The sequence below is a fragment of the Heloderma suspectum genome, chromosome 7, assembly GCF_057233095.1.
Source record: "Heloderma suspectum isolate Gila_16-S chromosome 7, 16-S_ref, whole genome shotgun sequence".
In the NCBI taxonomy this organism is placed as follows: Eukaryota; Metazoa; Chordata; class Lepidosauria; order Squamata; family Helodermatidae; genus Heloderma; species Heloderma suspectum.
Genome location: NC_139464.1, coordinates 111,245,213 through 111,263,216, shown reverse-complemented (window position 1 = coordinate 111,263,216; position 18,004 = coordinate 111,245,213). Strand labels below are relative to the sequence as shown.

Sequence of the window (18,004 nt, the reverse complement as noted above, 5' to 3'; positions counted from 1 at the left end):
CCCCCCAAAAAAAAAAAAAAAATTAGGGGAATTTTTGGCAGTTAGTGGCAAAACACCCAACCTTTACTGATCAAAATCAACAGATCCTTTTTTTTAATCTCATGTTATGACAGTGGTGTGATTGCTGCTGTCCCATGGCTCCATCCATCCCATGCTGATCTAGTAACCTAAGAATATAGATAATATGTAACATGGGGAGAACTATGCTAATGTTCGCTCCTCTGATTCAGCAGTTGATGGTAGCATGGCTTTCTCCATACAATAGCTTCCCACTGATGTGATTTCTACCTTATATTATTCAATACATGAAGAATGGGTGGTGGTGGTAGTGGTAGAGAAACCATGCCACTTCCTTAACTTAATAATCAGCTTTTAAAATCTCAGCTATAACAATGTAAGGCATTCTGTATCCATTAACTGTTTCCTCTGGCTAAGATGAAGTCAAAGAAAACTGGGGTTTGCGTCTACTACCAAGTAACTTTCCTTTTTAAAGGCAAATTGCCAACTATAACTTTTCCAGGTTTCCTTCATGTTTTGTGGACTAGCCTCTAAAGTTGCCAACTTTTTACTCACTCTTGCTTCTGTGCAGCATAGGATCTGCAGACATTAGCAGGTGATAATTCTTATCTCCACGTCACGGGAAACGTAAACTACCGATTTCTGCAAGTCAAACTCCTGTCAGAGACACAGTAGGTCAGGCTGTATTTTTTGGGTTAGCTGGCCATCCTTGGCTTTCTCTTGTGTTACAATGGCCACAAGGCCCCAAATAAATGGAGTACAAAATTTGAAAGTAATATTTTAAAGATGTTATGAATGGCACCATAGTTTTATCTTAAGAAGTATTTAAAAACACACTAATTTCTACAGACTGACACTGGAAACAATTATTACCTGAATTTCCTAGTCTATTAGGCATTTGAGTTATAGCAACAGTCTAAGCTGTAGGATTTTAAATTCTGTTCTCAAATGCTCTAACACTTTTAAAACAGTGAGGAGGGGAATATGATAGCTGAAAAGTAGGTGATAAGACGGTATGAGAAATACAAACTCCTCTTCTTTAAAAGGTTAGAAAGCCAATTTCCCATATAACTATTTCTTCACTCCGTATGCTCTTAGTGTTTATTATATGGCATAATAAAACAAGTTGTTATAAAAAGCAGATTAAAGTACAAGAATAAAATGTATGAATCTATTGGGAAAGTGTAGATAGTATTAACACCTAAATTTTCTGAGCGTTTTGACTATCCAGACCAAGATATTTCACCTAACCCTGTCTCCCCACAATTGTGACCAGTAAAAACTTGAAAGTGCATATTTCTCACAACTGCAGTTGTGAGAAATATGCACTTTACTATAGGGGTCCCAAACCCTTTTGGACTCATGGGCACATTTGGGAATTTGAGAAACTGCTGTGGGCACCGTTACAATATTGCTCCTACGTGGCTGGTCATGTAATGGCTGCTGTGGGAGCCTGGATAGTCAAAAGAAGTGGCGGGGACAGAAACAGCAAGGCTAGAAAATGGGAGGGGGGAATAGCAAGGCAAAGGGAGAGAAATAGTGAGGCTAGGGGCTGGGAGTGGAGAGAAATAGCAATATAAAGGGGTGAGTGGGAGAGAGTGAGGCTAGGTGCTAGGAAGGGAGAGAAAGAAGGCTAAGGATGGGGGAGAAAAATAGTGAGGAAAGGGGTTGGGTGAAGAGAATGAGCTCGGAGGCTCGGAGAAGAGAGAGCAAAGGGGAAAGGTCTTTGTGGATGGAAGATTGGGTAGGGCCAGGAAGCATCTTTTTCCTTCTCTTCTTGCCCTCTGAATAGCTGATTGGTGGCAGATACAGGAAAAGGAAGGAGAACCTGGTGTCCTAACATTTTTCAAGTTTTTTAAAATGAAAAAATACATTTTTGAAGGGGCAGGGAGAGCTTTGTGGGCACCATGGTGCCTGTGTACATTGCATCCTAATGTTTTCTACTTTTTAAAAATTAAAACTACATTTTTGAAGGGGGCAGGGAGTAGAAAGCTTTGCAGGCACCATTAGAGGTCCCCGGGGGCACTGTGTTGGGGACCCCTGCTTTTTTATATACAGTGCCATTTCCCTCTCCACCCATCCCTCTTTGTCGGTGGATGGACAACAGAGAGAGGGCCAATCTAGCCACCCTTGGCAGGGAGTTGCAGAGCTTGGGAGCAGCCACTGAGAAGGCTCTCTCTTGCAACCTCACCAAACGTGCCTCTGATGGCAGTGATACCGAGAGAAAGGCCTCCCCCTGAAAACTCAGCCAGGCTGACATGGAAGAAAGTGGACTTCCAAGTAGCCCCTTCCCAAGCCATATAGGGTTTTATAGGTTATAACCAGCACTTTGAATTCTGCCTGGAAACAGACTGGTAGTCAGTGAAGCTGTGGTAAAAGGGAGGCATGTGCTCCTTGCAACTAGCCCTGGCGAACAGTCTGGCCACGGCATTCTCGATGAGCTGAAGTTTCCAAAGGCAACTGTGCACAGAGCATGTTAGAGTAGTCCAAATGAGATTCAGCTAAGGCATGTGTGACCATGGCCAGATCAGACATCTGGAGGAATGGGTGCAACTGGTGCACCAGCCTCAGCTGTGCAAATGCACTCCTGGCTGCTGCTGAAGCCTGGGCATCCTGGTTCAGGGCTGAATCCAGTACACCCAAGCTGCAAGCCTGCATCTTCAGGGAGAGTGCAACCCCATCCAGCCCAGGCGGAATTCCTATTTCCTGAGCTGTCTTTTCACTTACTAAGGGCACCACTGGCTTGTCTGAATTAAGCTTCAATTTGTTTGCCTTCATCCAGTCCACTATCAATATCAGACACTGATTTAGAACTAGAACAGCTTCCTTGGATGTAAATGGATAGAGTTGGGTGTCATCAGAATACTGGTGGCATTGAGCCCCAAAACTCCAGACAACCTCTCCCAGCAGTTTCATGTATAATTTAAATAGCATAGGGCACAAGACGGAACCTTAACAGACACTACAGGCCAATGGTCATTGCATCAAACAGGAATCCCCCAGCACCACCTTCTGAAATATATATACATAAAATCTAGACAGAGTCAAAGTAAGCCAAACTAATGGTTGCGAATTGAAAAGGTGGGGGTGGGGAAGGAAGCTAAGCAACTAATGTGCAATTTTCTGGATTTTAAAATGAACAAGCAAGAAGAATGAAAGGTAAAACCTATTACAGAAGGGTGTGTGTGTGTGTGTGTGTGTGTGTGTGTGTGTGTGAGACCTAGGGACGAAACTCAAAGTAAGTACTAAATGTTTGGTTTCTAAAGAAACAGAATAGTTCAACTGACACACACACACACACACACCCTCTAGCCAAATAACTTCAGACAGAGCCCTCTAACACCACTAGAATGATCTCTTGCCATGAGCAAACACAGCCATACAGATTGAAAAGGTGTGTGTGTGTGTGTGTGTGGGGTGGGTGGGAGCTAAGCAACTTAAGTGAATTTTTCTGTTTTTTAAAATGAACAAGCAAGAAGAATGAAAGGTAAAAACTTATTACAGAAGGGTGGGGTTGGGTGAAACAGAATAGGGAGGAAACTCAAACTCAGTAATATTTTTTTTAAAATAAAGAATCTACAAAACAAAGAAAGAGAATTGAATTCGGATTGGGAATAAAGACACACAAAGCTGCATGCACAGGATCTCTCTCTAACAACAAAACCATCACCTAACCAGCGCGCGCCCTCTCACGCAATGAAACAAAAACAAGGACGCAGGCTGATCTCTCCACTCCAGTATTCCCTCCCCTCCTCCACCAATGTCACTGATTGGAGACTGCTGGGTTCCATTCAGCCCTAATTTGGCAACTAGAGTTGCCATTCGCCAAAGCTCCCTCCCTCCTCCTCCTCTCCCCTTCCCCACTCCCTCCCCTCCTATTCCCCCGACCCCCCGATCTCTCACAAGTTGATAATTTGGCACCAGGCTGTCTGGGCTGCTCAGAAGGCATCATAAGAGCTCCAAGTCACCGAGGTGGACTGAGGTGCCTCGTATAGGAACAGCTCCGCTTTGGGGAGCCTTGGTGCTGTTCTGATCCACCTCATACCGTGCCTCCGAATCAGCCTGCTTCACCTTGTTATTTGGGCTTTGGACTGAAGCAGTGCACAGCCCTAATATTTAGTGTTGTGATACCAGTGCTTTCCCTTCTGCAACTTCTGTTTTGAGCTGTAGCCAAGACACTATCTCAAAAATTAGCTGGGATACAGAGTTGGCAAAGTATCTTTTCCCCTCTGCAACATGTGTTACCTAACACTTCCAAACTTAATATCTACTTTTAAAAACCTCTCCACCCAGTAATTCCTCTGTAAGAGATCACATGGAAAGACCTCAGTGCGAACTGGGCTATACGTAGAAATTGCCTAACAGTCATTTTTGCTGTCTGAGAAACAGCTGTGCGTTGTCTATGCACAGCCCAGTTCAGATTGAAGTTTCTCACGTAATTATACAATGACTGCTTGGAGATACAGTGGTACACTTTTAAGTTGCATACCAACCCAAACCAGTCAAACAGGAAGGACCATCTTACTGAATTTGTCTTTTTTAATGTCCAGAACTGGGAGAAACACTGCAGACTTTTCACAGCACTTTTAACTATGGAAAGTGCTTTATAGACATTGTCCTGTTCATCCTAGAAACAATTTTGTATGGCAGGTCACCATTACCCATTTTTAATGGGATTAAAGGTTAAGAACATTACAGTTCTGCTCAATCAGATGGAAGGCCACTCTAGTCCAACATTCTATTCCCACAGTGGCCAGCCAGATGGGAAGCCTGCAAGCAGGACACGAGTGCGATAGCATCATTCCACTCGTGTTCCCCAGCAAGTGGTATTGAGAGGCAATTAAGAGCCCATTGTTGCTCAAGGCCTCTCCCAGTGAGCTTTATTGTTGGTCTCCTAGCCCAGTGATGGATTTTTTTATGAACAACTCTACTAAACAGTATGGGGCAGTATCCAATACTGGTGCTGTGCCTCCACTCATTCTGCTGTGCCCCTGGGACTCACTGCTAGATCAACAGGAAGCTAGTGCTTCCTAATGCAACCCTGGAAATGAACAGAAATGCTCGTTTCTGGAATGGGAAAGGTCAGTGGAGCTCCTTTCTGCAAGCTCTGTTGACCTGCACCACTCCAGAAACAAGTGCTTCGGTTCGTTTCTGATTGCTTTAGGAAGCTCTAGCAGTGGGTCCTGCTGGCTCACGGGGAGCATTGGATACTGTGCATGACCTCCTAAAAAGATGTCAGGTATCTAAGAGTATAATGATACAATTAAAAAGAAAAGCACTCAAGTAGAAAATAATTGTTTCTCCAATAGGCAGCAAAGCCATTTTAAAATTTATTTTATAAAGACCTTACTACAAGTTGGAAATAAAATGTCTTGCTTTATTCAGTCCTAGAGTAAAAAGGGATTTGGGGCAAATGATTTGCACTTTTAATGTAATATTCAGATTTTGCATTTTCATAGAAAAGGGCTAAAATTAGAAAACTGTAGAAATCAATCAAAGCAACTGAACTGTACAATTTGATACAGGTATCAAATCAATCATAAAAAGGTTTATGTAACATAACCAAATATAGTTCTTAAGATTCAGTATTCACTGTCTGCTGGCTTTGCCATTTTCTGTTGTTTCCATTCTGAAACAAAACAAAAACATTTGTAAAGTTCAATTTGGAGTATACTTGTAATTTTCCCAAAATTATTTTAAATTAATCTGGTAATTTCATCCACTTTCCTGTTTACAACTGAAGTGATACATTCCATAAAGGCTCATAGTCTACTAGACTTGGTGAAAAGCTGGGGGTGGGGAGTGTTGCGGGGGTGGAGAGAGATGAAAAACACCACTCTCTTGTAACCTTTGTAGCTCTAGTCCACTTACAGGAAAAAATATTTAATAACTTCACCTGAATGTTTTCATCTACTAGCTAATACTGTTGAACGTGAATCTCTTTGATATTGTTTCGGAGGCACCGAGTTTTAAAGAATGACTAGAATTAATTTCAGGAACCTATACTGAATATATATATATAAGATATAATATATATATCTTTATTATCTCAATAAAGATAAATGTCCTGGAGGTGTGAGGTTTCATCTATCACGTAAACCCTGCTTTCCTTCCTCAAGCTGATTCTCTCATCACTGCCTACTAAAACCAGCTGACTAGTTTAATGTACACCTCACTGGGATTTTGTTTCAATAAGGTATCCACATAAAGGTTTGTTTTTTAAATGAAAAAGAGAAGGAGGAGGACTCCTTTTCTCTCCACACATATAAGCAAGATCTTGTGTGATTATGCCTTACGAATTTTACAAAAGCTAAATCTAACCTTGTTCCTTATTAAGTAGTTCCTAGTGTAAGGAGTGACTTCTACAGATAAGCATGCTGTGTCCTGGCAGAAGAGAAGAAACCCTTCCTAGAATAAGAACCTGATCATCATTGTTCTGAGCAGACTGCAGAAGAACAGGATTAATTTAAGGAAAAATCAATTAACACCCCTCCCCCAGTTATATTTTTGATATACTCGTGAACAAGATATTTAGATAGCCTGTTGAGCAGTAAGAAAATCACATAATGTAACATGCTATTTAACAGTACAAACCCATTCTCCTCTTTAAGATGTTGATACAGTTCTGCTTTATTGTTCACAGAGTTCAAGCGACCAATAAATTCTTGATGTTTCCTAGAATTTGCAGTGTTAATTCTGTTGCTCCATAAAGACAGCAGAGATATTGGGCCTAGAAATAGGATTTAGTAAACAGAATTTAAGGGTACTCATTTGTTTGTATTCTCAAATCCTAGTTTAGTACTACTTGTTCAAAACAATAAGCATGCATTTTAAAGAGAAAGTTATACGAACACAGCAACTTTGTGTTCATATTTTTACTTGACTGACAGGGTTCACATGACATGCCAACCAACGATTGTTTTCTGGAACAAACCATCATTGGTTAGCATGTCGTTTGAACCGAGACCATTCTTATCAGGGTGAGTTGTTTTTCCCAAACAACCTACCCTGAGAACCCATGGCCTGCCGTAGGGGTTGTTTTACCCACGATGGGTTGGCGTGTCATGCGAACCCAGACATGCCAATCCATTGTGGGTAAACGGCATTGGGCAGCGAGCCCCTCAGCAAGAGGAGCAGAAACCCCTGCCACTATTGCCAAGCAGGGCTCTGATCACGATTCGCAGTCACGGCCAAGCCACTGCCCTTGCCCTTTCCCCCTTGCCAGTGACAGCCCTTCCAGTGGTGCCCAAACAACACCTTGGAGGGGCGGTCACCCACCCTCTTTGCCCCCACCGATGCCCCCTTCCTGACTCCAATCGCAATCTTCATGGCAGCCAGAGCACTTATTTTATTTTCCCGGTCCCATTTTGCGCACAAACAGGACTGCATTTTTTTTAAAAGTGCCCCCTCCCAAAAATCATATGAGAAGGGTAACTCCCATCATCCACTATAGACCATTGGGGCAACAGGACCCATGGAGGGGACAGGTTTTCCCCCCCATCCAACTTTTTGGAAGGGGGCGGAGGACTGAGGGGGAGGAAGGGGGGATGAGGAGGCAAACAAGCCATACACAAGCTCGCCTGATTATCTGGGGGATGTGCTAATCACGCAGAACGGGTTGTTCAAAAAACAACCTACCCTGTATGGCTAGTCACTCATCATGGGCTAGTGTGATGTGTGAAAACCCCTTTTATCTCTTCAGTGGATCCAGGATAAAACACCATCTCCAATTTCTAGCAGACCAGGAAATATTTTACAGCAACTGAACTGAACTTTTCACTCAGAAACAAAATCCAAAGCTAAGCCCTATCAGTATCATTTAGAATTAGAGCAACAGAGGCTCCAGACTTCCCAAGGGCATTCCTCAACCAAATTTGGGGACTACAATACAATGAATTTCTCAGCAGAATTACAAAACAAAGACAATCGCATAACTGGAGATGGAACGTTTTTGACAATCAAAAGTGAAATAGCATTGACAATTATATTATTTTGTTCAAGGAATTATTATATAATCAAGCTTTTGTATAAACTGAGATGTATGATGAAGAGATGCCTTCCGTCCAGCCCTTTGTTTATGCCCCATTCTGTCCTGAGAAGACTGAAATGGCTCGTAAACCCAGAAGGGGAACAGAAGTGCATGTAAGCAACAGAATTCTTCGCTGCAATGTCTGTATCACCCCTCCCTAAGCAAGAAGCCTAGGACAGAGTGAGTGGATTAGCAACAAAGGGAACAACCTCCCTCAGGGGACCAGACTGAGCCTCTGGGCTGCCAGTGACCAGACCCCAGTATAACAACTTGCCATGAAGGCTGATACTATTATCTTTCAAGCAACAGTATTGAACTGTATTATTTAAACTGTATATATATTTTATGTGCTGGTGGAAAAATAATTATACTTCTTGTTAAGATGTTGAGTTTTATTTTGCAATTCATTTTGTATTTAACAGGTAACTGTATAAATAAAAAGCTATTAAATTTGCCTCTGTGTTTCTTCTCAACAAATGTGCACAATTTAGGCCAGTCCTCCAGAACATACACCAATTTTTTGAGGAGTTCATGCGCCTCAATTTTCTCCCATACATGGAGGGATCTCAAGAGCAATTTGTCAATACTATGACAAAACAGATAAATTTCCCCTCTTCCTACTTGCTAAACTGCTGTAGTTATTTACAACATTTACAAACTTTAATGAGTAATTTCTTCCCAAGGCAATCTGCTGCATCCTGTAAGCATATTTTGCATTCTACAACCCCAGATGTAGGATTCTTTCATTCAATTGTATTAAATCCCCATTGGCTACAATCTAGGAGATATAAAGGGTTATTTTTCTCATGTATTATGTCTTCTTGAAATCAATGTGACTTATGCCTGTGCAGTTATGTACTGGACAGAGACTATACAAGACAATCCTGATTTCTCCTCCTCCCTCACCAAAACAAGCATCTTCCTTAGGTTATCCTATACACACTTTCCTGGGAGTATGTCCCATTGAACACAGTGGGACTTACTTCTGAGTAAACATGCACGGGATTGCTCTGCACACGATTACAATTATCAAGGATATATTGATGTTATCAAAGATTTTGTACCTCCAAGATGACTGAATTTTTTTTTAAAAATGCATAATTTAATGCATCACAAATTAAAATGCATTTCAAATCCGTGTTTGTTTGACCTATCTTGCAATTCTTTTGAATTTACCTTTGTTTTTTTCAGTGGTTGGAATTTCATCCATTGTAACAAGGGGCTTTTTGTTGGGTGGTTCAGGAGAATCTGGTGAATCTTTTATTACTTCTGCTTCTGCGAGTTCCTCTTTTTCACGATCTAATAATCCTTTTAGTCTTGAAAGATAAAGAAAAAGAATTACCACTGCAATTCTGAAATTAACAGTTCAGTTTTGTAAGTTATGATGCAGTAATATTGCCTACAGACATGGGCCCAAAACCAGGACAGAGATGTGTGAGAAAGAGTTCATTATGTATCAAGCAATACTGGTAAGATATGAACATAAGAAGAGCCATTCTGGATCAGACCAAGGGTCCATCTAGTCCAGCATTCTGTTCACAAAGTGGCCAACCAGCTGCCCACAGGAAACCCACAAACAGAACATGAGTGCAAAAGCACCCTTCCACCCATGTTCCCCAGCAACTGGTGTACTTAAGCATACTGCCTCTGATACTGGAGGTAGGACATAGCCATCTGGACTAGTAGTTATTGACAGCTTTCTCCTCCAGGAATTTGTCTAACCCCGTTTTAAAGCCATCCAAATTGGTGGCCATCACGACTTCTTGTGTACATGAATTCCATAGTTTAACTATGTGCTGTGCGAAGAGGTACTTCCTTTTATCTGTCCTGAATCTCCCACCAATCAGCTTCATGGGATGACCCCGGGTTCTAATAATATGAGAGGGGGAGAAAAATGTCTCCCTCTCTACATTCTCCACACCCTACATAGTTTTGTACACCTCTATCATGTCTCCCCTTACTCACCATTTTTCCAAGCTAAACAATCCCAGATGTCATAATCTTTCCTCATAGGGGAGTTGCTCCAGCCCCTTGATTTAGTTGCCCATTTCTGCACTTTTTCCAGCTCTACAGTATCTTTTTTTAGATGCAGAATTGTACATAGTATTCTAAGTGTGGTCACACTGTAGATTTGTATAAGGGCAGTATGATATTGGCAGTTTTATTCTCAATTCCTTTCCTACACAGAGTTTGCCTTTTTTACAGCAGCTGCAGCGAGCTGTCCAAAACAACCCCAAGATCTCTTTTTAAAAAAATTATTCTTTATTTAGTTTTGACAATATACGTGAAATACCAACAACAAAATCCATCATATAAAATAAAATTAATAAACAAAAAGGAGGGGGAAAAAGAATTGTTTTCCCCACAATAATTCAAACAGCATATGGAATCTTTGTACAAAACATACTCACAAAAATAAGTAGGAGTCTTAGGGGGATATTACAGATATAAATATAAACATTAAAGGAGGTTTGTGCCTTAAGTAGGCCAAATATTACTAAAGCCTTTTGGGACTGAATGTGAATTACTATCTTTATTCATATATGCAGTAAAAGTCCACCATTCAGCAGCAAAAGTATCTATTTTCTTTTTGTCCTTTTGCTATGCATAACTTTTGAGTCAATTTTTCTATTAACGCTACTTCACATACCATGTTATACCACTTAGCTATTGAAATTCCTTTTAAATCTTCCCAGTACCTGGCAAAAAGCACTCAACTTGTGCTGCTATTAAAAAATATCCAACCAACTTCTCATGTGATAGGTCTCTAATACTGTCCATGGAATAAAAAAGGACTAATTCTGGAGATTTGGTTATAGTTGCTCCTATTATATTTGAGATTTCTGAGAAAATCTGGTCCCAAAATTCTGAGACTTCTTACAATCCCACCACATATGATGGAAAGACCATACCACATCACATCCCCGTCAACATTTATACGAACTATTCCTAGACATATAAGAAATCCTCAAAGGGGTGAGATACCGCTTCTGAACTATTTTTATTGATGTTTCTTGGAACATAGCTGAATTGTAAGGGAATTATGTCCACAGAGAGGACCCTTCCTTCTCATCAGTATTCCAGCCTCTTTCCCATACTCTTTTTAGGTCATTCAATGAGCCCGTATCTGTACACAATACGATGCCGTAAGTTGTGGAAATCAATCCCTTTTCCATGTCTGTAAAATCTGCTACTAACCTTTCAAAAAGGGTGAGAGGCATAATACCATGTTCTTTAATATTGGGTTGCCTTATAAAGGTACCCAATTGGTACCACATTAATGAAGTTATATTAGATTGTCAAAGTTGGAGCCTCCAGGTCTCTTGCGCTGTTGGTTGTGAATTTTCATAATAATCCCTTAATCTATATAAATTCTGTTCTTGAAGTGATTTTACTTTGATTCTCCTATCTTTATTTTTAAATTCAGGATGGATATGAATTGCACAAAGAATTCTGACTGTGGTCACACCATACATTTGTATAAGAGGAGTGTGATCCTGGCAGTTTTATTTTCAATTCCTTTCCTAATCATGGCTAGCATGGAGTTTGTCTTTTTCACAGCAGCCATACACAGGGTCAACACTGTCCACCGCAACCCCAAGATCTTTCTTGGTCGGTCCCTGCTAGCTCAGATCCCATCAGGTTAAACTTGGAGTTGGGAGTTTTTGCCCCAACGTGCATCACTTTACATTTGCTTACACTGAACTGCATTTGCCATTCTGATGCCCATTCTCTCAGTCTGGAGATACTTTTGGAGCTCCTTGTGCTACCTTTTTGTTTTAACCACCCTAAATAATTTGGTGTCATTGGCAGACTGGACCACTTTCAAATTAAAATTATAGGCAGTAAAATACTACAGATCTGTTACTCTGAATCATTACTTCATTTGGGTTGTTTTCATCAAAGCCGAATTACATTTTTAAACAAGCTTAACCCTTCAGTTCCTAGTGCGCACAAACGTACTTTGCTGGGAATTAAGGTAATATGCTCTTCAGGCAACCTCGTAATACAGATTCCTCAACCATCTCTTGTGCATGGATGCTAGCATGAAGCCCAGATAAAGGGTTAGGGATAAATGTAGTGTGGGTGCCCTCTCTGCTGACAATCAGTGAGTCCTTGAAGATTATTTAGGATGCTAATATTTTCTGGAAATCTCCCATTCCATATTTCAGTCTTCAGGATAGAGCTGCCTTGCAACTTGATGAGGCAGAGAAAACAGGCCCTTCATTCATGCCATTTATATAAACAGACATTCTATCAATACTGAAAATTTACCTCTCTGATTCCTGCCAGGATTTTTCTGGCTCATAGTCTTTCCCTGTTTTCTCCGATTTGTCCTCTTTTTCTTCTCTCTTCCTCCCTCGTTTCTTGCGCTCCTCTTCTTCAGGAGGTTTGCTTCTGCAAGCCAGAAGGCACTCCAAGACGCGTTGATGTTTATCTGAGTTAGATATGTGCGCTCTAACAAGGGTCTCCAATTCATTCCACATAATCCTGTACTGTTCATCTCTACACAAGGGAACAAAAGTGAGTTCATTCCTATGTACACAGATGGAGCAATTAACAATGTAGCTTCGTGTTTAATTTAAGACTTCTGGATCTATTTTAACAGCCTATTCTGAGATGGATGGAGCTCTGTAAAGTGGAATCACTACACTCATCTGACTTCCAAAAGAAAATTATTCTTCATTTGATGTACATTACTTTTCTTAGTAACATAACACAAAAAGGGAGAGAGGGAGTTAACTCCTGATTTAGCAATGTAATCTTGCATTAAACACACTAAAAAACATATTTACCTCTTAGGACCCTTTCCTCTTGTCCCAACTGTTGATATTGGCAATGGATCATTTTTCCTTTCCATGTCTACTAAATTGTATATTGTTTTTTGACAATTTAGCACATCTTCATCTGTCAATGCTTCCTTCACAATAACACTGGCTAATGGGACTACCTGCAAGACAAAAGATTAATACAGATATTCTTAACGAACTTGGTGGCTGAGAAATGAATATTACCTGTTTGTACTGATGAGTTTACTATACTAGTGTCCAATATCCCTAACTCTGCTATAGTTCGCTAATGTTTCACATTATATTTGGTTTAGAAAGATTTCCATGCTAACATATACAAACAACAGTATCTAAAAACATAATTCTAATTGGTGTAATGAACAACAGACGTTTCTGTGATAAGGAAGCCATACATTTCTTTTATATACATTAAGACACTTACCAAAATTTGCTTCCTCTAATACCAAACTTGGTGCCCCCATGCCAACATTTTACATTTTATTTTACCTCAGCCTTCTCTTGATATGACTGCTATTTTTGCTGTTACTGCTGTTAACATTGTTGCTGGTTTTTTATGGTTGTTTTTCCTGTGTTTATGTTTTTATTACTTTTAATATTTTAACTATTTTTATGTATTTTATTGCTGTAAGCCACCTTGGGAGGGCTTCTGCCCTGAAAGGCGGCCAAGAAATATTTTAAATGAATAAATAATAAACAAACAGAACTGGAGCCAAAATGGGGCCACTGGGAATGAAGGTGGAGTCAGCATGCTTGGGGAACCCCGAGGTGTACAGAGGTAGCACCACAAGAGCAACAAAAGGGGCCTTGCCCACTGTCTGAATGGCCCGACAAGGACCCCAGAAGCAGATGCTGAATGTCAGCTGGATAAAAATGAAAGGAAAACTGGGCGGGGGGGGGAGTTAATGTTCCTAATAGCTTATGAGAAGATACTGCAACAACCTGTTGCAGGCCCCGCTTGTACAGATTACTATCATGCAAATATTATGTCCGCTACCTACCAAATCCACCTGAAAGGAAGTACGACTAAAATCAGACTAGCCCGTTTCCAAATAAGACATGACTGAAGACTGGGATATAAATACAATTCATGGTCACATACCGCTTGCATATTGAATATGGTAGTCTGTGAGATAATCATGGGCCAATACCGAGTATGCTTCTCTAGTTGATCTTTTGCTCGTTCCAAAGGTATCTCGACACTTTCATCACTTTTGTATCTAGGTTCTAGAAAAGGAGTAAGTCTGTTTTCCCTCATAAATTCACCGAAATCCTAAATAGCCAAATAAGATAAAATTATTTTTCTAAACAAAATTTCATGATACAGCTCAAATATAGTATCCATTCTATATCTTCTATAGTACAGTACCCCTTCTATATCTTCTACATCTTCCTCAATACTATTAAATTCTGCTTAATACATCTTTTCATAGTGTTCAACATGCTTGCATGATTTGGCAATTGTTACAAATAGGAAAAGCTCATTTGTACATTACATTTTTAACCCTGAAACATTCACCCATTAAGTTTCTAAAAGATGGGCCAGTTACTTTTAAATAAAACCACTACAAACCCTATAAGGGGTTAGGCAAGGTGGCATCTTGGTGCATCCCCGGTACCTTTCATGGTGTCCGCTGGGGTGCCATACCCCTCCCACTTCTTATTTTTATTAAATAACAAAGTTTCTTACTGGCAGCTGAGATTGCTTCAAAGCAAAGTGAGGGTCTCTAGCTGCTCCCACCTTCTTTTCCCATGAACGCTTCAGGGCTACATGTGGGTCTCAGAGACATTCTTAGGAAACGACACCAGGAGGATGCAGTCAGATTCTTCCATGTGCAGCACACCCATTTTGCAGTCGTGCCCAGGCCAGTTTCCCAAATTGCCAAATGTGCCCATAGACTCCCCAAAAATTGCCCCTGCCGTAAGGGTTGTTCATGCTTCAAGAAGCCTATGTTTAGAGCTTGAATCAGCTAGCACAATTAAGCTTGATTCAAAGACAAGCTCCCTCTCATTGATTCCAATAGGCCTGAATCAGTTTAAAAACAAACAGTGTATTGCTTTCTCGAGTCCCACAAAAAATCGGTGGCTTAAAAGACACACACACACACACGCAGGAGAACCTTACTGTAATCCTGTAGTCTGTGACTCTACCACCACATCCTTCACTAATTGAAGGAGGATCTTCCAGAATGGATCGGGAACTGCTTAACACATGCAGGAATATCTCTCCTCCATGACTACTAAGCATATGACTAATTACTTTAGAGCCAGACTTCCGTGGTTGTTCCAATAGCACAGAACGACCTAATGAAAGAGAAACTGCTTTATTAGTTACCTTGCTTAACAATTCTACATGATACTTATTCACTCACCCCTATTCATAATTATTAATCAAATGTAGGACTCTTAATGTAAAATATGTTCTGCAGTTCTTTACTAGTAAATATAAAGAACCCATATAAAGCCAAGAATGAAAAAAAATTCCCACCCCTATACAATTAAGCTGAAAATAAAATCCACAGGTTTCATGCAAATCCTGATTTTTCATGTGCAACAAAAAATGCAACCATGTGTCTGCAGCATGTTGTGTAAAACTATCAACAGCAATAACAATCCATTAACATTTCAAAACTGAACCTATTTGTATGAAGGGACCATTATTCTGCTTGCATTATTAATACAAATTCCCACCCACCCACACCACTCCCATTTTCCTAAATTGATTCCAACTGGCACAACCCCAAGAGAAAGTTTTTGATGCCGTTGGAAACAGATCCAGAATTCAATATAGGAATATCGTTTGAGCTTTGTGTTTCAAAGAGTGGCCCTCAGTCTAACACCGCCTCCCCTAACCAGGTGCCCTCCAGAGGTTTTGGACTACAACTCCCAAGATTCTTGCCCATTGGCTATGCTGGCTGAAGCTGATAGGAGCTGAGACCCTAAACATCTGGAAGGTAACAGATGTGAGAAGGCTGATCACCTCTTGAGCTAGCGGAAGCTAGTAAATGATGCAAGCACAAACAATTTTTTTTTTTTTTAAGGTGCTTGAGCAGGTGGTTGCAGGACAACTCCAGGCACTCTTGAAAGAAACAGATTATCTAGATCCATTTCAATCCAGCTTCGGGCCTTTTTTTTTTTTTTTTAATGGAGACTGCCTTGGTTGCCCAAGGGGTGACTTCTGCCAGGAAACAGACAGGGGGAGTGTAACCCTGTTGATTCTGTTGGACATCTCAGCGGCTTTCAGTACCATTGACCATGGTATCCTTCTGGATAGGTTGTCTGGGCTGGGGGTTGGAGGCACTGTGCTGCAGTGGTTCCAGTCCTACTTGGATGGCCGATTCCAGAAAGTGGTGCTGGGGGATTATCGCTCTGTGTCTTGGCAACTATGCTATGGAATTCCACAGGGCTCTATTTTATCCCCCATGCTGTTCAACATCTACATGAAATCGCTGCAAGAAGTTATCTGGAGGTGTGGGCTGAAGTGTCATCGATATGTGGATGACATCCAGCTCTACCTCTCTTTTTCATCAAAACCAGGTGAGGCAGTGGCTGTTCTGTATCAGTGCCTGGCCATGGTAACGGACTGGATGAAGGCTAATAAACTCAATCCAGATAAGACGGAGGTACTCTTAATGGGTGATTCACCTGCCCAGCTAGCTGACATTCAGCCTGTTCTAGAGGGGGTTACACTCCCCCTAAAGGGTCAGGTTCATAGCTTGGGGGTGCTCTTGGACCCAGAACTGTCACTTGAGGCACAGGTTAACTTGGTGGCACAGAGCACCTTTTATCAGCTTAGGCTGATATACCAACTATGCCCTTATCTGGGCAGAGATAGCCTAGCTACAATTATCCATGCTCTGAAAACCTCTCATCTGGATTACTGCGATGCATTATACGTGGGGCTGCCTTTGAAAATGGTCCAGAAACTTCAGCTGGTCCAAAACAGAGCAGCGAGATTGTTAACAGGGACTGGCCAATGTGATAATATTATGCATTTTCCAACTGCACTGGCTGCCAGTCCATTTCCAGGCCTGATTGCTGGTATTAACATTCAAAGCCCTAAATGGCTTGGGGCCAGGTTATCTGAAGGATCATCTCTGCCCAGTCCTTAAGACTATCTTCAGCGGTCCTTCTTCGGGAACCCCTGCCAAAGGAAGTGAAGGTGGCTACCAGGAAGAGGGCTTTTCTGCTGTGGCACCGCAGTTGTGGAATGAGCTTCCTAAAGAGGTTTGCCTGGCGCCTATGTTGCGTCCTTTCCAGTGCCAGGTGAAGACATTTTTATTTTCCCAGGCATTTTGGCATTTTAGTCTTTTAGCTCTGTTGTTTTAAATATACTGTTGTATCTCTGCATTGCTGCTAGGTTTTATTCTGGTTGTACTTTTATACTGTAGTTTTAAGCTTTTACATTTTATATTGTATTTTATGCTGTATTTTGTGGTTTTAATTTCTGTGAACTGCCCAGAGAGCTTTGGCTAATGAGTGGTATAGGAATGTAATAAATAGATAGATAGATAGATAGATAGATAGATAGATAGATAGATAGATCACTTGCTTGAAAAGTACACTTAAGACTTTCAAAAGTTTGGCTTAAGAGGGCAAACTGTAAGCCTGAATTACAAGGGGTACAAGTGCTCTTCAGAAGTCAAGCTGCATACACTTAAGCCCTGTTAATTGCAACCACTGTTCTTAACATCCTATTCCTTGGTGTTACAAGTCATGTTTGCTGGCCTATAATTTCCAGGATCAAGTCAGAAACATATTTTTATATTGGTGCTGGTTTGGTACTAGCATAACACAAAGTTTCAAAGCAGATTGGTATTTGTCTGGAAGAGATGGTAGGTGTGGAGAAAGAACACCTTCTGTCAAGAAAAATAATATCACCAGTCCCACTAAATGCACCAACTTAGTTGCACAGTTCTTAGGATCACGGCCACAGTTAACATGGAAACTTCAGCTAGTCCAAAATAGGGCAGCAAGATTGTTAACAGAGACTGGACAATGAGATCACATTATGCCAGTACTTTTCCAGCTGCGCTGGCTGCCAGTCCATTTCTGGGCCAGATTCAAAGTGCTGGTATTAACATTCAGAGCCCTTAACGGTTTGGGACCAGGTTATCTAAAGGAGCGCCTCCTCCCATATGTGCCTGCC

General features: G+C 41.0%; 1 protein-coding gene across 19 annotated transcripts in view; it reads right to left on the bottom strand.

Annotated features, from left to right (window-relative positions):
- Nucleotides 1-5,310: 5,310 nt before the first annotated feature.
- Nucleotides 5,311-18,004, bottom strand: part of INTS13 (integrator complex subunit 13) — a 36,658-nt gene continuing 23,964 nt past the window's right edge. For all 19 annotated transcript variants that reach the window (XM_084811134.1, XM_084811115.1, XM_084811119.1 and 16 more), the window contains 7 exons: nt 14,981-15,159; nt 13,958-14,128; nt 12,844-12,998; nt 12,323-12,553; nt 9,224-9,363; nt 6,613-6,748; nt 5,311-5,647 (listed from right to left, as the gene is read on the bottom strand). In XM_084811134.1, the coding sequence (XP_084667260.1) occupies nt 5,608-5,647; nt 6,613-6,748; nt 9,224-9,363; nt 12,323-12,553; nt 12,844-12,998; nt 13,958-14,128; nt 14,981-15,159 (1,052 nt within the window). In that variant the 3' untranslated portion in view covers nt 5,311-5,607. The remainder of the gene's footprint in view (nt 5,648-6,612; nt 6,749-9,223; nt 9,364-12,322; nt 12,554-12,843; nt 12,999-13,957; nt 14,129-14,980; nt 15,160-18,004) is intronic.